This window comes from Danio rerio, chromosome 6, assembly GCF_049306965.1.
Source record: "Danio rerio strain Tuebingen ecotype United States chromosome 6, GRCz12tu, whole genome shotgun sequence".
NCBI classification, from domain to species: Eukaryota; Metazoa; Chordata; class Actinopteri; order Cypriniformes; family Danionidae; genus Danio; species Danio rerio.
In genome coordinates, this window is record NC_133181.1 from 40,018,509 (window position 1) to 40,040,496 (window position 21,988).

The window sequence follows — 21,988 nt, forward strand, 5'->3', positions numbered from 1 at the left end:
ATCAATAAAACAGCACAGTATCTTTTACCATGTAAGCTTTCTCCTTTTTGCTTGTTTGTGTCCTGACAGAAGCAAGTTTAGTTTTCTCTAAAAAGTGGCTTTATTTGGACCTAAAATAACGTTTCCACAACCATAAGTGCATGTTTATTGCGTACAATGAATGCATTTACAGATTAAATAGAATAAAACAAACTTCAGAACAGCTTTAGGGCTCTGGCAAATTTGCTAGATAGCAATTTTAGCTGAAATGCAGACAAATCTAATAACATTTATGGATATGTTTAATTCACTGTAAATCCTCAGGTAAGAAATGCGAATATATTAAATTCCATCCAACTATTAATATTAGTTAATATAAGCACTTTTGTTTGTAATGCCAACTGATACATATTGATTAAACTGCATGCTGTGTCAGAGAACATATGCACAACCACAAAATATTCCAGTGCCTCTACATGCGTCTGATTGTATGCACCATGCAGACATGTACTTACTGGAATCATATTGCCATTCCACACAGTACAAAGTCGAAAAGATATATCATAACTGAACAATCCTGAGTGTTTGATAATCCTATTTGTGCAGGCTTGCATTGAGTAGTCTTCAGCAAATCTCATGCAAATGGTGAAATTATTATTACTTATTGTGTCCAGTAATGTGCTTGTGTCTGAGGCTAAAGTTGTATTAACCCGGACCTTCCCAATGACATCCTAAAATATAATTACCATTTTTGTTTTGCAAAATCCGAGGTATATATAGAAGACTGCATAAATAAGCTTAATATGATCAAATTCAAGTCATAAAAGTCAGTGCATTACGTTATTCTACCCATAACTCAAATTTATATCAACCTCAGAATGCTTACACATTAGATAGAGCTCTCTGATTTGACAGACAGGTGTGGAAAGTGCTTTTGGTTGATGGAGCAAACTCTTGTTTCAATGCACCATCACTGAAATGAATGGCGGTGACGCAGCATAAAGTCTAATGTGTAAGCACCCTAATAAAAAAGTGCAAAGTTGACTAGTGTTAAAAAAACATGAACAAGAAACACTATTTTTTCAATGTTAAATACATTTTGCAAACTAATAAAAGAGCATCAAGGTTGTGGTAAAATGGTCCTGTTGAGGAGATTTTCATTGAGTGCAATGACGGTTGGTATGAATTGGCTTTCTGTAACAAAGTCTCCAGCTATGATGTTGAGGGAGCCGGTGTTGGAGCCGGGCTTCTGTTGCTTGACCCAGCTGAGTAACGTGGGGTATGTGGACATTACCATATCCTTCAGTGATTCTGTGGGATGGGAGCATATGTACTTCAGGTCTTCAGTAAGATTAATGCCAGTCACAAAGAAGCCGCCTGTGGAGAATATTACATGTGAGAACTGATGTTTTCTTCTTTTCACTGCCTTTTATTTTTAAGCAAATACAATTACATAACATCTTTTCATCTTTCCAAAGATTTTTTTTAAAAATCAAAATAGTAAAATAAGCAATTTATAAAATAAATACAATATTATAAAATAAAATAAAAACTAACAAGGAAATAAATTCACTTTTTTAAAGATAAGAAATAAGAAACAAGAAATTTCCTAAACACAAAAAAATAAAATAACTAATAAAATAAAATAACTCATGAGAAACTATTACAAAAACATTTTTTAAGGTTTATAGTTTTATAAAGAAAAATTAATATTTTTAATAAATATATTTCTTAAAATATAATAAAATTACTAATAATTCAAAAGAAATAAAAATTTCATAAGTATAACATGAAATAACAGGTTATGAGGAGGTATTGTTACAGGGGGAAAATCACTTTAATATGCAGTGATTTTTATAGTTTACAAAATAAACAATGTATTAAAAATTGCCCATAAATAAAGTAGAATAGGTAACACATTACAATAAGCAGGGTTGCCATGCTTTCATCAACAGCAGGTGATTTTAAGGACATTTTAAAGCACCGTTTATTTTTTAATCAAGCACTTTTGTAATTCATACCTCAGCATATGTAGTGCCATAAAAGCCCATCACTGTACTTAACATAATTACTGTACTTAGCTGGCAGCTAGCTCTCTGCAACTCTCACATAGTAGCTCAGAAAAGCTAAGCCAGTCAGTACCTGGATGAGAGACCACATGGAAAAGCAAGGTTGCTGCCAAAAGTAGTGTTAGTGAGACCAGCAGGGGCTGCTCAACCTGCGGTCTGTGTGGATCCTAACCAATGACTGGTCCTAACGCCCCAATATATATTGATGGGGACTCTATACTGCTAATTGAGTGCCGTCTTTCAGATGAGACATTAAATCAAGGTCCTGACTCTCTAAAAATCCCATGACCAAATTCGTCATCCTGGCCAAATTTGCCCACTGGCCTCGGTTCATCTCCTCTCCACCAATCAGCCATGTGTGGTGAGCGGTATGGCACAACATGGCTGCCGCCGCATCATCTAGATGATATAAATGTGATATAAATCCAGATATAAATGTAAGGAATTATTATTAATATTAACATTTGCCTTACACTTAATATTTAATTTAAAATGTCATTTTTACAATTTTTTATTTTTACAGAATCTATTTTTAAAAAGTCATGTACAAAGAACTTTAAACATATTTGTTAAATTCAATACTGGTGATGTTCAAATGCGGTTTGTGAAATATTGGTAAAATGTGCATTATGTGTTATTGTACAAGATTTAAATATAAGATTTTTAATTTAAGAATTTCTTTTTATTTACTCCTATTGGGTACAATTGTTGAAAAGAATAAACAAAGTTTATTTCAAATTTTAGTTATTATATATATATATATATATATATATATATATATATATATATATATATATATATATATATATATATATATATATATATATATATATTTTTTTTTTTTATATATATATATATATATATATATATATATATATATATATTTTTTTTTTTTTTTTTTTTTTTTTAAATAATCTTTTCAGGGGTTTCACCTTTAATTGATAGGACAGTAGAAAGTATAGACAGGAAAGCATAGGGAGCAGAGGCAGGAGAAGGATAGGCATAGGACCCTAGGTGGGAAACGAACTCAGGTCCCCATGAGCACCAGAGTACCATGTATCAATGCACTAACCACTTCGCCATTGCACAGACATTTCAATTTTAATTTAAGTACTTTCAAGGACCTGTGTTCGTACTTTCGAATACTTTTCAGACCTTGAATACATGTCTGAAATTTAAGTATTTTCAAGAAGCGTGGGAACCCTGAATAAGGTTCCATTACTTCATTGGTTACCATATAAATTATTAAAGCATTTAATAATTTTAGTTTATGCGAATTTCAACAACAAAAGCCACTTTTGATAATAAAATATCAATTGTCCAAAGATAAATAATTAGATAAACAGTCGAAATGACGTCAACATGCTCTTCATCACCACAATATACTGTAGGCTGTAGCGCTTTTATCAAATGAATGAATAAAAAAACAATTTCTTAAATAAAATAAAAATAAGGAGACTATTACAGTAAGTTTTTATACCATATCTTTAAGTATTACCTGGTCGGCCATTTTGTTTCCTACGCTCAAATTCCTCGATCAGTGCTTCAGCTTTGGACTTGTTGGCCCACCAATAAGGTATATGGGACCACAATTCTCTGTTGCAGTTGGCAGTATTGTGCTCATAGGAAACGATAACTTGATGACCCTCACTCCATAATTTCCGTAGTGTTACACGCTCCTGACAGAAAAATCAGAAATTCATCAGAAATCATTCATTCATTTTCTTTTCGGCTTAGTCCCTTTATTAATCCGGGGTCACCACAGCGGAATGAACCGCCAACTTATCCAGCAGGTTTTTTACGCAGCGGAGGCCCTTTCAGCCATAACCCATCTCTGGGAAACATCCACACACACTCATTCACACTCCTACACTGCGGTCAATTTAGCCTACCCAATTCACCTATACTGCATGTTTTAGGATTGTGGGGAAAACCGGAGCACTTGGAGGAAACCCAAGCAAACGCAAGGAGAACATGCAAACCCCACACAGAAACGCCAACTGACCCAGCCAAGGCTCGAACCAGCGACCTTCTTGCTGTGAGGCGACAGCGCTACCTACTGCGCCACTATGTCACCTCATCAGAAATCATGCTTTTTAAAAATGTATTTAAATCATCACAGAATTGTATTGAAAATATACTGTTACTAAGGCCAAAATGAAGAAGAAGAAAAAAAGATGCCTACCATTTTAGGGCACAATTTAGAATCAAAAACACTCTTTATAGTTGAGACAAGCAATGAGTGAAGCTCTTGACTGAGGCCCAGGAAGTGGCTAAATGAGAGGATGACCACTTCTTTTGGGTGAACATCCAACCACTCTCTGATCTCTTTTAATACAGTCTGAAATGACACAATACACTGGTTACATTCAAAAAAAAAACTGTTTGTTTACATGCTTTAAACATTAAACTCAAATTAAACAAATTTAAACTACAGCACATTGGACAACAAAATGAAAAGCTTGTATGATTTTGTGCAGTTGGTTGTCTTACCTCCACAGTTATAGTGGTATAAACCCCATGGTAGAAGTAGAGATCATTTGATCTGTCATTAGGCCGATGTGCAATCCTCAGGTCACAGTATCGCACTCCACAATCTAACTGCTCCCTAATGCAAGACTCCTATAGTAAATAATGTAAAGCATAATCATTAACAATGCAGGTGCAGCAACGATAGTGCTTGAATGGCTTCCTAGAAACAAACAGTGAGAGTTTGAAGCATTAAAAGTGAAATACAATTTCCGTATCGCGCCTACAGATTTGAGACAATCTGCCCATCCATCAATGTTACTTTTGTCATAACTATCCAATTTAATTGAGCTTTCGCTATAGCAAAGCCACTGAGTGTTTGATGGATTTCTCCAGGACATCAGACGGCAATTTATTTCTTCTCTTGCTGATAGATTTTAAAGACGCGTGCAATACAGGAATCTGCTGATGCATGCTGGCATAAATTGGTCTATAACCTCATCAGGGATTTGATACCATACAAAGCACAACTGCATTATGTTTAGCCTTTTCAAATGTGACAAAGTCAACATATTTGGAGGTAAGAGATTTGATTATGCTTTCTTGTGGTATAGTATTAGTGATTTAACATGTCAAATATGAATATGAAGATCACCAGGGCTTTCAATGAATACAGGCAATTTACTATTTGTTAAAAAGAAATGTGAACTGTAAAGATGCTGTCAAAGATGTTCCAGTAATGCATACATAATTAATGCGTAACACGTTTTGTAATAAGTACAAAAACACCTAATAAACATCAATGTTGATGATTATATTCATTCCATTGAAGTTAGAATAAAAAAACGGATAAATATGACAAAAAAATGATAAATATTAATCAAGTAAATTAAAAATTTAAATATAAAATAATACGTAATAAAATATTAATGTCAGTCAGGGCAATTACATACCTGTGCTATTGCCCACTTGTAAACAAATGGTCTTATGATGGGTTTCATGTACTTGTCCAGCTTTTGCAACATATCTGGTTGGGTAAGGTCCACTGGGGAACGGTCATTCTTATCCAGACAGTAAGTTATGGCATTATGGCTTCCTGCAAACCCACATAGACCATGACCATAAACACCAAGAAACTACACAAAACTTAGCAAATAAACAAACTACTGAATATAAGAAGACTGTAAAATAAATAAATAAGACATGTGGTCAATGTAAAATTGGAACTGAGGTCACTTTCTTGAAGTGATTGCATGCTCATATAGGTAGACTATTTATTTTACACTCGTCAGACTTGTTTGAGTTAAAACACACAGTAGTGTGATTGTGGTTTATCTAAATAATTGTGAAACCTGCGCACCAAAAGAGCAGACCGAGGCTGCTGAAAGGTTTTAGTTTGCGTCCAAACAAACAGGACATGACATTGCAAAATGTGACCAAAATAAAGATATACACCTCAAGCATATGAGTACTCATATGACTCCTTGAAGAGCCCCTAAAATACATTAAAACGGGTCATATTTTGGTTTCGGGGGTCTCCAACAACAAGCTGATATGCATGCAAGGTCAAAAAACACTTTCATTGTCTTATAATACACATTTACTTTTACCTAATTATCCCAATGACTCCCATATGATTCGTTCAGCGATTCATTTGTTTCCAAACCCCTCCTAAGCCCAATGCAGGAGTGCATTAAAGCAATGCAATTAAACTCCAGCATATTGCTATTTAAGTAAAAACAGTGACACAAATTCAGTATTAATGCACACAGTGGCAAATGCTGAACTATTCTGAAACTTGACCACTGCACGTGTATAGGAACAGCTGACGGTGGCCATAGCAATGACAAACGGCAGTGGATCACGAGCTCACAAACGCATTTAAATCCGTAAACAAAGCAGTACCCATCACGTTATCAAAGTGGTTTTAGACATGATATGAGAATATAAAGAGTTAACCAGATACAGTACAAGCAGTTACAAGTAACAAAACACAATTAAATACATAGTTTGCCAGTTAGAGAAAAACAAGGAGGCAACCATTTCACATATTTCATAATCACACTTACTTACACCTGTGAAATGGAGGAAGAAACTGATCCATGAACTGTGCACTGTAAAGTTCCTGTCAAGCTCAGATAAAGTCCCATACATCAATAGTCTTACTGATCCTTCCTTTAACAAACGGCCAATGAATCCCCCATTGTAAGCATTAGAAAAATGACCTCAACCACTGACTCTTCACAGTTTCATGTTTTGGTAGAGAAAATAACTCTAACCTTCACCTCACACTTCCAATAATATCTAGCTGAGCACCGCGTCTACACAACTTGATTTAACCGGGATCTACTACAGTGTTTGTCTTCCTCTTTTTCCTGCTACTGTGTTTGTGGACGGGGCCAGGGGGTTTAAATTTTCCCGTGTTTGCGCGCACAACAATTGGGCAAAGCTTAAGTTTCGAATCGACGTCACACCAAAACGGCTAAAGACTCATTATCAAGACGAATCATTTGAAGCACTTTGAGTCAACTCTTTTATAGATTAATCAATTGTTTTTAACACTGTGCACTTTCAGATTTGAGCCTTAGCTGGATATTTCACTTTACTTAGAGCTGTGTTACACACGGTCATTTTCAAAAACCCATAATAGGGGCTCTTTAACAATTTTTAAAAGCTCTTCAAGTCAGCATTGAGCATATAGTCCACCATACAGCATTGTTTTGGATGTTCGGTAAGTTCTGTTGCAAAATATGTCATAAATTAAACTAAAATTTGTCTTGTAATTTTTAAGTGGATCTTAAAATCCCTGTGAAATTTAAATTGTTAGCTCGCTAATCTGTGCGAGTTAGTAAAATCTGAATGCTCTGGAATGTCATTCCTTCACTGATGACATCACTCTGAAGGCTTTGACAGAAAACTCTTAACCACTCCTCCCTAACTATTAGTTTTCTTCAAGTGAGAGATGACAAAGTGGAACAAGGTAATATATCTCCTCCCTTAAGTGAACATTCTGTTTTATTCAGAAATATGTCACACTACTGAGGTAAAGAGAGTAAGAACCTCTGGTTCACACTGACTTTATAAATGACAGTGAGAATGCTAAGCAAACCAGGATTAAACATATTACTTTGATTTCATAGACAAGGCTTAAACCTAATCTAAAATGTAAGTCTGAGCTTTTTGAACTTCTACTGACTCGTTGTACAATATATCCGTGCCTTTGTTAAGTCTCAAGATGAACAATAGGAATATTTTATTTTTATTTTTAAATAAATTTACTGAAATGTCCTTAGGGCATCACGGTGGCGCAGTGGGTAGCACGATCGCCTCACAGCAAGAAGGTCACTGATTCAAGCCCTGACTAGGTCAGTTGGCATTTCTGTGTGGAGTTTGCATGTTCTCCCCGTGTTTGCATGGGTTTCCTCTCGGTGCTCCGGTTTCCCTCACAAGTCCTAAGACATGCACTATAGGTGAATTGAATAAGCTAAATAGGCCGTAGTGTATGAGTGTGAATGAGAGTGTATGGGTGTTTCCCAGTGTTGGGTTGCAGCTGGCAGGGTATCCGCTGCACAAAACATATGCTGGATAAGGTGGCGGTTCATTTCGCTGTGGCAACCCCGGATTAATTAAGGGTCTAAGCCGAAAAGAAAATGAATGAATGAATGAATGAATGAATGAATGAATGAATGAATGAATGAGATGTCTACTGAAATGTGCCCTAATCCTGGTTTAGTCTTTGAAACCAAGCCTAAGAAAAAAACTTGCTATTTTGGTCTAAACCAAAATCACCAAACTACAAGTGTGTACACAACCTTACAATACAAAGCTGTGGATTTACATTTAACCATAAAAAATGTCACAACACAGAACATTTTTTAAAAATCTAAATTTTCAATACTCAGAGGTGCATAATACGAAACAGCAGTCTTCATGCATGAATGTATTAATGAATATGTGTGCTTAATTACCTGGAATAGCCATGTAACAGATAGGGGTATCCCACAGTGCACTGGGCAGATGGGCCATCCAGTTGTCCATCGGCAGCTCACTCAATGACACTTGACTGACCTCCGATGTCATCTTGGATTACTGTCAAAATGTAAAGAGTTGATTGAATGACATGTAACCTATAATTTCCGAACTTTGGGGAAATATCTAAAATAATTATTACTATGTGACTATCTTTGAGTGACCAGGTAATATAGCTTAACCAGAAACAAGACAGCTTCATCAATGACCAACATCATCTTAAACCAACATCAAACCAGTCTGGACGAGCATGGAAATCCATGGAGGTTTGTTTAGCAGGGAAAACACTGAAGTATATTCAAATGTAGGATCTCAGTCAAATGAAATGATGTGAAATATCACGATGAGTTACAAAATATCAGTATTTACCAGGCTTTTTGTTTCTAAATCCAGGACGAATATTACATAAATTAACTATTTTAATTAGCTCCACGTGAGTAAGGTTAAACCGGCTTCAACAGACAGACGCTGATGCTGGAGGACTCGAAGGCTGCGAAGAAACGAGATAATATTCGTCCACTTTACAAGCTCCCAAAGCACCATGGTGGTCGTGGAAAAGTCAAGTGGACGCTACGCGATGCTGAACTTATCATTGGCGGTACAAGGTTGAACAGGGCTGGGTATCCACAAGAAAATCCCGCGTTGATAACCGAAACAGTCCGGAAGAAACTCTCTCTTCTCCGTAAAATGATGATAACGTTTAAGTTATTTTTACACTTTCCTTCTCATTTCATTCGTCAAACGATTCTAAACACTACGTTAAGATAAGTTACAATTTGGAGCGATTTCAGAGGTATAAATGATGATAGAAACCGCGCACTTGTCCACCGCATTCTCCACCCGGCCAGTCTGACAGTTATAGAATCCTACTACGGTGAAGGATTTGCTCATGAATATTAATTACGTGACTAGACGTTCAGGCTAGCAGAACGAAACGATTTGCTGAATTTGACTTATGAATATTAATGACGTAAGGAGACGCTTTTTTCCCGTAGGAGGAAATGATTTCGCGATGGAGAGACGGCAAACTTGCCTCATGAATATTAAGTAGAGGAACTGGCTGGGCTAATAGGAAGCGTCGTCAGCCTTCCTTAATACATATTCATAAACCTTCCCCATAGTAGGATTAGTAAAGTGCCATGCGGGAAGGCGAACGAGGGGTTAATTTATTTGGCAGATGCTACTGTACTTTCTAAAGAGACAATGGAGCACGTGATAAATGACTGTGTCAATATAGAGTCATTCTTTAATACAGAATACGCTCGGTTGGGTAAGTAAGTTTAAATCTACTCGCTGTGTTTTTAGGACTGGTGATGCAGCTCTTCTCTGCTGCTCTGAAGCTAAACTGCTGACCTCAGTGTTGTAAGAGAAACAGTGTTTAGAGATGACACTGGACTTTTCTCCAATACCAGAGTACATACATACAAGAGGAATCTCTGTAGCACTATTATGCGGGTCAGTTTGATCTGTTACATTAAAAGAGAATCTTTGAAAGAATTATGAATATAAAGAAGCAATGGAACCTTTTTATTTCAGCTGTGCTGCTCCATTGTTTTCAGTTTGACAAAGCCAACTTAATCTGACTCCAGTTGACCTTCTTTTTACTAAACTGAAATTCCATAAGAACAGAATGGAGTGGCTCCAAGGGCTTCTTTGTCTTATTATGCCATGAAACCCCCATTTTAAAGACAATGTTTGGAAAAACAGACAATACAGTATTTCATTCATAGCACAAAAGGGCTTTTGCACATTATGCAAATTGTAATAATAGTCTAATGTTTATTGCATTCATTGAGAACACAAGTAGATGTTATTCTGTTATTGTGCTCCAAACTGAAATGGCTCTTGTGTGATAGAAAGAGCATATGAAGAAAACCCTGTCTGACATTTTCCTATAAAATGAGCATTTTTCTCAACATCCTGGTTATGTTCAGGTATTTCACTTTAAAGGCAATGAAAATAATTTATAATGTTATATAAGAGTAAAATTACTGAACAACACACAATGGCTGAGAAAAATGCTAATTACAGATGAAAATTTTAGACTGCACTTAGAGGTTTTATTTGCATCTAAACTCTTTTATTTGCTGATTATTTGCTAAACATGATTTTGTTTAGGATATTTACAAATATTGTTATTTGACATCAGATTATTGTTGAGGTAATGAGCTCTATGCAGCTAGAGTTTTAAAGCCAAAGATAAACTTCTGGCGAAAGCTTAATGTGACTTTTTAATTTCACAAGGTTGTAATTGCAATACATTCAGTTAAATAGACTTAAGCGTTCATTTAGTTGGTCAAGCCTAAAACGAGATGAACGACCGTTGTAACCACTAGCTCCGTCAGTATCAACAGGCTAGGGCAGAAATTACACTGAAAATACTGGGGTCAAATAAACTGTCATGTTATAAAGACATGGATGAGGGAAATGGAATTTTATGCAGTACTTCTTGTCCGATCTGAGATCCACTTCATGTCGTTTAACTAACAGGCAAGTGAAGATCACTAATTTTTAAAGAAATCAGATCTAAAACGTGACAATTTTGTCATGGAAAGACAGTTCACGGAAGCCCTTGGGCTGTCTGGCTGAAAATTAAAAGTCTGTGTGCATATAGCGCATTACACAGCAATCATTTCTTTCTTTCTAATAGATATCTTGGCTTAAACAAGGCTAAACTTGGACTGTCAGTGAATTTAGACGGCTAAAATAGTCCTAAAATAGACTAGTCATCAAATTATCTATCTAATCTAGTCTATTTTTGGACTATTTTTGTTCACTGACAGACAAAATGTAGCCTTTTTTAAAGTCAAGATCTGTCTTTAAATGTTTCTTAAACAACATTTATTGATGGGTATTGCTACTTTTGATCATTGCTGAGTAAAAGTATTAATTTATGTGAAAATATATCAAACTTACTAGCCCCATATGTTTACACAGCAAGCATTTTTAATAGACGTCTTGACTAAAACAAATCTAAATTTGGGCTTTCAGTGAATCTAGACGGCTAAAAATAGTACAAAAAATAGACTAGTCATCAAATAGTCTATCTCGTCTTGTCTATTTTTGGACTATTTTAGACGTTTGTTCACTGACAGACAAAATGTTGCCTTTTTTAAAGCCAAAATGTGTCTTTAAATGTCTATTAAACATAACATTTATTGATATGTATTGCTATTTCTGATCATTGCTGAGTAAATGTATTAATTTTTGTGAAAATATGTCAAACCTACCAGCTCCATATTTTTTACACAGCAAGCATTTCTATTTTGTTTAGAGACGCCTTGAGTAAAACAAGGCTAAATTTGTGCTGTCAGTGAATCTATACGGCTAAGATAGTCTGAAAAATAGACTAGTCATCAAATAGTCTATCTCATCTAGTCTATTTTTGGACTATTGTTAGAAGACGTCTGTTCACTGACAGACAAAATTTTGCCTTTTTTTAAAGCCAAGATGTTCTTTAAATGTCTAATTAAACACAACATGTATTGATATGTATTGCTACTTTTGATCATTGCTAAACAAAAGTATTCATTTATCTGAAAATATATCAATTTACTAGCCCCATATTTTTACACAGCAAGCATTTCTGTTTTTTAACTAGACATCTTGACTACAACAAGGCTAAATTTGGGCTGTCAATGAATCTAGATGGCTAAAATAGTCTAAAAAATAGACTCGTCATCAAATAATCTATCTCATCTAGTCTATTTTTGGACTATTGTTAGACGTCTGTTCACTGACAAACAAAACAATGCCTTTTTTAAGCCAAGATTAAACACATTTTTGGTGGGTTTTGCTACGTTTAATCATTGCTAAATAAAAGTATTAACTTATGTGTAAATATATAAAACTTACAAGTCCCATATTTATGAACAGCAATGTGCATCTATATATTATTTTCAAGGCATTGTGCATTCTAAAAAAAAGTCTCCTAAGAGTTTTATTTATTGTTCAAGTCCAGAGCTGATTGATTATTCAATATATGTTGCTTGCAAGATTAATATGTTTATGTTAAAAGGTGTTGACAATCCGATTTGGAGGTATCTTCTTTCTATTCTCACGTGAACGGGTTCATCCAGTTTGTTTTATGGCGATCTAGTTTCTAGTACAGATCCAGCTCTAGTCAAACACACCTGGCTGAATAAGGTCACAGAGTTTACTCAAATTACACGGGTGTTTTAAAGCAGACTGATCATAGCTGCTTTAAACTCGCACTGCATCCAAAAGTGCCTACTACATGCATAGTAGGTATTAGATTTGTCCCAAAAAAACTTGGTCATTGAAAAAGCATGTTCAATATAGTATGAATGTGTGTACTATGAATGTTAGTCGCGTGACTCTTCTGTGGCCCCATAGAGAAGTACACGTGTCCATCAAATGTGAATCTTATAAGAAGTGGCAGGTAATCTGGGTATTTTTAGTATGAGAATGCCTACTGTTCTCTGCTTTTTTGGCTGTACACCCAGAAGATTCCAATCACACACTCTTTATTTTAAGTCCTACTAGAATCACCCAGGAGGTCACAGGAATTAACTAAGGCTTAATTACACTGAATTAAGACATTGACATAAATCATTAAACTAATATACACTCACTGAGAGTAATCAACAGAACAGAGAACAGATGTAAATAAGTAACTATTGAAACAAAGACCCTTTACCACAATGGTGGCTTAATAAACATAGGATTACAGGTTCAAACTGGTTTTCCAGACCAGTTAAACTTGGCATTGCTGGTACCAAGAATCATATATATTTTTTTAAAGATGCAGTACCCACTTGTTAAGTTTGACATCACGTGAAGCGACTTCCGGGTCCAAGCGCTCTATTCGGGGAGACTCATGAAATGTTAATAATAAACGTTTACAAAGCGATTTAATACGTTCGAAAATCACGATCGCTATATATATGTCCATGCCTAATATCCGACAGCCAGAAAGTTTTTCATTTTTTTTATAAATTGTTAAAATTTTGGTATTTATTATGCAGCAAGCCCAGAAATTGTTGTGTACACAATGACTGTATATAAAATTAACTTTAATGTGTGATATGAATAAAAAGTGATCATAAACTAATAATTTCTCAACTCAAATGAGTGGCGGCTTGGCCGAATTTGTCAGGCCAATAATTCCCAAAATTCTGATAAGTGGCTCAAACTGTTTGGGCAGCCGTTCACGCAGATCTGCCATTTGCACGCGCTGCATTCACCTGCACATGAGAGAGCGCAAGAAAAAAAAAATGCTGAATCAAAACTTCGTAAAATCATGAATCAATACTAAAGTTAGTTTTGCATGCTGGAGGATGGATGACATCATGGCTGAAGTATTTTTTTTTATTCAGCTAATGTTTTGATTTAAACCTATTTTAGTCATGCAAAGCCAAAGTCTAAAGAAAACACATGACATGTCACTTGTATCTATTTGAATGGGGAAAAGTGTAATGTCAATACAGTGAAAGAAGCCCACAAGAAACCCTATCAAACATATCTATAATAGGGATTATGGTTACTTACTAAGTTATTAACGCACAGCAATACCACACAAAGAAAGGGTGGACTTTAAAGAAATAATCAATGTGAGGTGAGCTCCATTATAGTGCACTGGACAAGTCTGAACAAGTTCGACCAATGCATCCATGAGGCAGGCAATTCGGTACAATTACATAATCTATCGACTTAAAAATATCGGCCTAACTTCGACATCAGACTGATAACGATAACATTGAAAATAGCATTTATCGGCCGATAACGAGTAAGTGTTCCTTTGACTCATACTTTAATATGCATATAAAGAATATCGGCCAATATACCGATATCTGTACTTTTTTACTCCCTTATATCAGTATATTAGCCCCCCAAAAATCGGTGGGATAATAATAAAATTGAAAACATTATTAAATATTATTGCACATCTGTTTTGTGAAAGACTTGAATTTAATCAAACATACTGTACATTTAGCACCTTATTTTGCAATAATGGCTGTCTGATTCTATGCTAGCACTACCTAAAGCTGTGGATGTTTCTTTTAGTGTCTATGATTTATATTTCTCTTTTAACAGAGCAAGTGCTGTGCTGTTTTAACACCGCAGTCAAACTCAGCTTTTTCCTCAAATGATCAATAAGCCTTAGGCAGCAATGAAGTCCTGCCCGAGCCGCAAACACAGCAGCCGCTCAACCAAAAGAAGACAGTTGAGTCTGAAGATAACCTGGTTAAAGCTTGAAATGAACATCAGCTGACAGGTGAGCATTATTATTACACACTGTAACATTTTTAGTTGAATCAAATGAACTTTTCTAGTCATCTCTACTTACACCAATTAGATCGAAATATAGAGTTAAACTTAGTATAACTTAAATTATGTTGTTAAAACCTGATAAACTTATTCAAATAAGTTAAGACAGCATTAAAATATTGTTGTCTTGTCTTCTTGCTATTAGAGTTTTACAGTGCACACTCCAAAAACTTTCAAATTGGTCTAAATGTTGACAGTATAAAGGGAATATAAAGAGTTTAGACCAACAGTCCATACTTGAAACTAATTTAGGTTGAATTACGCCAGTGAGGGAAACTGGAAAAGTTTGATTGCCATCATAAATCACACACAGTTGTTCTTCAGGTTAATATGATTGAAGAGATAAGCTTATTTATGAGGGTAACAAAGCAGCCATGACTTTACATAACACATTTAAGAATGAAGAAATGAAATTGTTCAGCGATCATCATTATTATCAAGCGCAGGCTCTGTGTTAAAGCTCTTGAAAATGTAAATGATTCAGTGATTATGGCGTTCTCTGCTTGTTGACAGCAGGAGGCAGGTGCAGCCCGAGGAAACTCCACAGAGTGCTGAAATGGTGGTTTCTGGAGCGGAGAAGATTAATAAAACTGCAGAGAACACTTCCATTTGGACTAGCCAGAGGCTCTGGGAGAAGAATGAGGTTGAAGAAAAATGACAGAACGCTAATCACTGCTTTAAAGCTTCACATGAACATGATCTGTGTGACCTGACGATCTGAAGTGGCAAACATGTACACCAGTTTGGATTGTGAATTCGCTTATGCAAAGCATTCATTTGATAAATACAGAAACAGAAAATTATTAATGCTCATATATTTACAGGGTTTCACCAAGTTAAATTTAAGGCTTTCAAAAGACATTTTTTAAGACTATTATGAATGAAATTTTAGACTCATAAAGGGCTAAAGGCTAAGGAGTTTTTCAAATGGCCCAGATGGAAAAGATTTTTATTTGCCCTTTCAAAAAATTATTATAATTGAATACATTTAATAAAACATTATTAATAAAAAAATTATATTTTGGCTATTTCTTAGCAAAATATTTTAAAATGTTGTGTAAAAACAAGCTAGCTTGACCTGTATCCTTACACTTTTTTTTTTTTTTTTGCTTAGTCCCTTTATTTATCTGGGGTTGCCACAGGGGGATGAACCGGCAACTTATCCAGCATATGTTTTACACAGCAGATACCCTTCCAGCTGCAACCCATCACTGGGAAACATCCACACACACACATACACTACGGTCAATTTTAGTTTATCCGATTCACCTGTACTGCATGCGTTTGGACTGTGAGGGAAACCGGAGGATACGGAGAACATGCAAACTCTAGACATAAAAGCCAACTGACCCAGCCGAGGCTTGAACTAGTGACCTTCTTGCTGTGAGGCAAATGCTTTTAAAGTTTTAAAAACTATAATAAACTAAATCTATGCACAACAATCTGTCCAGGTCGTTGTCCTCAGCAGTAACAGGGATCCTCCGATCGATCATCTGGAGAATCATTTTATGACTCGAAAGGTACTCACCAATCTGGTCAATTTTATGACCCAATGGCAGGTGTTTGTTTATGAGTGTACAGACAGAGGAACCAGATGATAGTTTGAGAGCAAAATATTGGAATGGTTTTGTATTTATTTAGGCCTTTTTACATATAGAAGAACTGAAAGTTCTGTATTTTTGACAATATTACAAGTTCACTAAAACCTGACTGAACATTTTAACGAAATAAACATTTTTATTAATATTTTTAAACTTGAATATTTAATACTTTTTGTCATATACTTGCTGCAATAAATATGTATTTATAGGTTTAACTTCGTATGCATCAAATATGCACTCTAAACTTTTTCTTGATTGAAACATGTTGAATTCTTCCATCATTTGCAATGTTTCTAAATTGCTTTGTTAGTTGTTTTTCTTACCAGTGTTTTTATCTGTTTTTAAACTATTATTTGGTGTAAAGCTGCTTCTGACCATGACATGTCCACACTAAATGGTTATAAGATACATGTTTAAGAGATTATATGCAGCATCCTTCATTTATTCTCTTAGGTAAGGAGAGATCTCCACCTAAGGATCATACTTGGAGGAAAAATGCTTTATGCATTATGAGGCTTGAAGCATCAGAATCGGTACTTGGTATCGGCCGATCACCATGACAAGGAATCAGTATTTGGTATCAGCTGCAAAAATCCTGATCCGAGCATTCCTTCTTTAAAACGAATATTATTGTAAGGAAATTAATTAAATTAAACCATTATCATAAAAAAGTTACAAATGCCCTTCTTATATAAATAGTTTTATTGAGATGGATTTGTTGGTGATTATATGGGTTTTGACCAGATTGGGTAGCTATAGATGAACAAAGGAAAATTAAAACCTGTTTTAGACTTTTTAAGGGCTAAAATTTGGATTTTGACATTTAAGACTTTTTAAGACCCAACAGAAACCCTGTGTAAATATAGTTAATATTGTCTTTAATATAGTTTTTGATATTTTCAGCAGAAATCACTCCAGTCTTCAGCCTCATATGAAAATAATAGCAATAAGCATTTTTTTTTATATTTTGTGCAACTTAATATCTTGGTGAAAATTAGATTTTTTATTTTTTTTGATAAATGAACAGTTTTTAAAAGAACAATATTTGTTTGAAAATGAAACCTTTTACAGCATTAAACATCCTTAGTTTTTTTTATAAAAAAATTAATATTGTGTGTGTGTGTGTGTTTATATATATATATAAACTGTGAAATTTTTATCCAAGGTTATTATATCGTCATAATCTTATTCATAATCTATATTGATTGGTATAAAAGTAACAATAGTTTTAAATTCATAAAGTTTCATGCACTGCATAAAAACCTGTTTTCAAAGCATTTAGTTTTTCGAAATAAAAAGATCAAAACATTCTACAATCAAGATGCATTTGCTTGAGATGAAAATGGTCATTGTATAACTTTTTAGATAGCTAAAAAGACTTTCTTTTTGTCTTCAACTGTTTTTGACTTAATCTTTGATCATTTGTAGTGAAAAAAATCACCAAAATTGCACAAGATATTACAAATGTCTGTATATAAATGTCTGTTTTTGCCATTAATACAGTGTTGCAAATGATGGACACATGAATGAGTTTAAGCCAAAACATGTTACTTGTCTAGTGGTGAAATACTACATCTAAAAGCCAAACAAAAAATGCATTCTTGCTTTATTACAGGCCATTTTCATAGTGTTTTGAAACATTAAAAAAGACTCAGATGCTGAGAAGTGACAGAAAATAGATTTGAGTAGAAAAAGAAAGAAAGACTGTACTGAAATATATTCTAAATATACAGATCAAGCTCTGACGCTTCATTCACTCTCCACTCTCACCAAAGACACAGATGGAAGACTGCATTTCAGCCGCACACCAACACACTCTCTCTTCCAGCTCAAGCATGCCAACTTTAACATCAGCAAAGAAATGACAGAAACCAGCAAGCAGGAGGAAGAAAAGGCAAAGAGGAAGGAACTGAGGGCTATAATAGAAACAGCAACAGTCAGAACAATCATCATTTGTCAGATCAGAGTCCTCAAGTCTTTTATTTTTTTTGCATAAGCATGTCAGTAAGAAAGTATGATGTTTCTGTACGTGGAAAACACCTCAATGTTTTCCACGTCTCAACACGAACTACTATGTACAGTCTAAAAAAACGACCTTGCTTTTTATGTACAACACTGCTTCACCACCCATAATACTCTCATGAGTCCAAGGGCAGCAGAAACACATCGGCAGGATAGAAAACACAGTGATAAATCAGTCCCAACACACACACACACACACACACACACACACACACACACACACACACACACACACACACACACACACACACACACACACACACACACACACAAATAGACTAACTTCACTTCCCCAACCAGCCAGCCATGTTTTGGCACTCAACAAAAAGCAAACAAATGATCCTCAACAGAGGAAAACTAGAATCTGGCACTTCCGATGTACCACCAGAAGTCTAAGAAACCATAATAACTTGTGGCAGTGGGATGTTTGTAATGCTTTTTGAAGATTGTCACCTTTGCACCGATGTCCTAGAGCCATAAGAGTGTTTTGCTCGACTGGCAGACTTGACATAATCTCCTCTCTGGTTTTGAGTCCTTCCTCCTTGCCTGCACTTCCCTTTGGCTTCGGGTTCAGAATCACTGAGCTCTGCATCCGGACAGTAACCATCGCTTTCCTGAGACGCTCTGCCGCCCCCTTGCGGCCGCTCGGTGGAAAGAGGTTTTGAGAATCCGGAGGACTTGCGTGAGTTCTTTTCAAAGGTCCGAAGGTCCTCGGTCCGTACTAAACTCACAGTGGCCTCCTTGAGAGATCGACTGAAGTGCTCAAGAGAGGTTTTGTGGAATCCCGATGGCTGACTTTTCCCTGAAATCTCACTGCGGGGGTCTTTCTCGCTGGCCGCCAGGCAGGAAGTGTCTCTTTGGAGAATGGGTTTGTCTAGAATGCCGTTGGATTTAATTTGCCGCGTTTTTTCCGCTTCATTTTTGGTCTTCCCGTTGGATGACTGACCGTGAAGGGCGGCGTGCAGAGCTAATGGTTTGCCTGATTGTTTTACCGCTAACGGTGGCGTCCCGCCATCTCGTCGGATGTATATGGAGGCGGGTAGGATACCGTTGATTCGCTCCTCTATTCGTTGTCTTCCGAGATGGAGCTGCGGTTTGCCCTGACCGATCCCTCCTTCACTAGTGTCATAAAGGTTGCAGCTGTTATCCGGGCATAAGGGTCCATTACCGGATTTGGAGCTGCTTTTGCCGTTACCGAGCTGTACTTTGGGCATTTTGAGTTTTAAGGTTATTCTGGGAGGAGGGTGGAAAAGTAGGTTCTCTATTGAAGAGGACACAGGAAGCCCTGTCAATAGAAGCAGAGGTCAGCCTGGAGTCTTTTTTGGCTCTACGAGTTTAACTCCAGTAGGACTTTAATTTTAAACACTTTTGAAATAAACATTTAACCCTTGTGCGTTGTTCAAATGGACTTCACTTTTATTATGTTTGTGGCTGTTTTTGACTTTCCCATTGACTTTCAATATGATATTTTTGATAAAGCCATGACACTGTATAATCATGCATTCTTGAGTGCTTCTGGTTTTCCCTGTTGGGAAGAGGTCAAATTTGTCATTTTTTACTGTTGATCATCAGCTGGCAGCATTAACCCTTTAGATAGGCTTGTACAAAATTGTTTCTGGTTTAGATATAGAGTTCTGTGAAGTATAAAAATAAATTATAGTGTATGCATGATTACACTTACTATGTTATAAGACAGTGGTGGGGAAACTTTTTATACCCGAGGGCCACATCAAGTTTGCAAACAAAACTGAAGGGCCACATGTCAAACCCTTCAGAAAATAACTTATTTATAGTGGCAGTATGCATAGATCATGTAATATCGGACCGAAACATGTCACAATCACATTAACACAAAACAGATTTAAAAAAAATAATTATTAGTAAGTCAAATTCACAAGCCAAATGAATTTGCACTGCTTATTATATTTATCATCACTTAATCTTCATAAAACAATAAAATAACCTCATAAAATATAATAATGATGTAATAATTTTTACAGTGGAAAATAGAAAAGATAATGTCTGATAGAAAAAATCTCATATTAACACATTAAAAATAATTCTTAAAGTTTACTGTTCAGTCAAATTTACAATAATCTAATTTGCACGGCTTTTAGAAAATAAAGCTTGAAAATAAGATTAGATTAATATCAACAGCAACACTCACGCAAAATACCCAGCTGATTCAGTCGTTGCCTGACGACATAAAAAAAAGCGTACAGCGCTCCTTTTTTTCTTGTCAACAGAAAGGCAGTGCACCTCGCGTTTTTGGATTGTAAATGCGTGTTCGTTGTGATCTGCCCCTTAGGTTGTAGTCCTTAAAAACAGCAATACTTTCTTGGCATATTAGACTTACTGCTTTCTGTCTGATATTGGTGAAGTATTATTGTGTTGTCCATTCTTCCTTAAACACACGACATTCAGAGTCAATTTTTCTTTTTGCCGTTCTCATTTTCAGTCATTAACGGTCGAGTGCATTTTAATATCTGAGAGTGTGTCCTAATTCTACTGGTTGCACTAACTACTGCGTGCTATACTGCCATCACATGGCGTTCACTTGTATTCATTCATTAATTTACTAATTCTGAAACTAAACTGTTACTCGGAAGCAGGGCCGGATGAAAGTTTTCAGTGGGCTGCAGTTTGTCCACCTCTATTCTGAGAGCTGCTAATTTTAATTTTCTCAGACATATCAAGATAAGTGTGCGAAGGTCTCTCACACACTGTAACTCCTTATAACATCATATTTTGACACACTTCTTTGCCGACCTTGCGCCACCTTATCACTCCTGTACTTCAGCAACTTCACTGGCTTCCTGTTAAGTCAAGTTTTGATTTTAAGACCTTGATTTTAACGTATACAGCAGTGCATAGGCTAGCACCTGACTACATTTGTGACCTGGTAACTCTCGCCACTCCCACCCACAGGGCAGTCTTCGTTCAGCATCTGGACTTAGATTGTATCTCCAACCCCCCACCCCTTTAGTTGTGGACATGTTCTACCCCGCTCGTCAGTTCTGCACGCTACAGGGATGCAACGATTAACCGATTTTAATATTAACCGTGGTTTAATTTGTCACGGTTAATCAATCGTGAAGGCTTCTCAACACCGTATTTCTGCATGGAACAAAACTGCTGCAACTTAAAGTTATGCCAATGGTGCGCTAGTTTAAAGTTCTGAGCTTGTACACAATACGCACGCACATTGGATCAAAGACTTATTATAACTATGGCTGAGGAGGTTTTTAACTAAGGGCCATTCACATATCCCATCTTTTACACGCATGCAAGTTCGTTATTTCCAATGGAGGCACGTGGTTTGCGTGCATATTAGTGCCTTTCAGACAAGTGTTCAGCAGTCTTTGACTTCATTTGTTCTATTTAAAAGGGAAATACTTAACTAATATGATGCTTAAATTTACATTGGACAAAAACTATTTATTTATTTATTTTTGTTCTGTCATTTATTTTCAGTGTAAAATTACTACTTGTGTTTAAATCCCAAAAGCATTTTTCACTTATTTTTAA

The 21,988-nt window shown here is 35.8% G+C and overlaps 2 protein-coding genes and 1 long non-coding RNA gene across 6 annotated transcripts in view; 1 reads left to right on the forward strand and 2 right to left on the reverse strand.

Annotated features, from left to right (window-relative positions):
• Window positions 1–76: 76 nt before the first annotated feature.
• On the reverse strand, window positions 77–9,397 carry plcxd1.1 (phosphatidylinositol-specific phospholipase C, X domain containing 1, tandem duplicate 1). 2 transcript variants are annotated; one of them, XM_073954350.1, is made up of 7 exons: window positions 9,367–9,397; window positions 8,486–8,606; window positions 5,471–5,613; window positions 4,542–4,670; window positions 4,234–4,389; window positions 3,547–3,727; window positions 77–1,356 (listed from the first exon to the last, which is right to left on the reverse strand). In XM_073954350.1, exons 2-7 carry the CDS (start codon window positions 8,595–8,597, stop codon window positions 1,100–1,102), a joined length of 978 nt encoding a protein of 325 aa, XP_073810451.1. In that variant the 5' UTR covers window positions 8,598–8,606; window positions 9,367–9,397; the 3' UTR covers window positions 77–1,099. The 2 variants fall into 2 exon arrangements, with proteins under 2 accessions (XP_073810451.1, XP_691942.1); XM_686850.8 differs by having other exon boundaries at window positions 8,916–9,397.
• A 321-nt stretch (window positions 9,398–9,718) lies between these two features.
• si:ch211-273l18.4 lies at window positions 9,719–16,591 on the forward strand. Its single transcript, XR_661958.5, has 3 exons — window positions 9,719–9,816; window positions 14,604–14,784; window positions 15,351–16,591. It is a non-coding gene; the product is annotated as a si:ch211-273l18.4 (long non-coding RNA).
• A 1,799-nt stretch (window positions 16,592–18,390) lies between these two features.
• The window catches only part of jade3 (jade family PHD finger 3), a 34,268-nt gene continuing 30,670 nt past the window's right edge, over window positions 18,391–21,988 (reverse strand). For all 3 annotated transcript variants that reach the window (XM_068221650.2, XM_073952586.1, NM_201652.2), the window contains one exon: window positions 18,391–19,745. In XM_068221650.2, coding sequence (XP_068077751.1) covers window positions 18,910–19,745 — 836 coding nt within the window. In that variant the 3' untranslated portion in view covers window positions 18,391–18,909. The remainder of the gene's footprint in view (window positions 19,746–21,988) is intronic.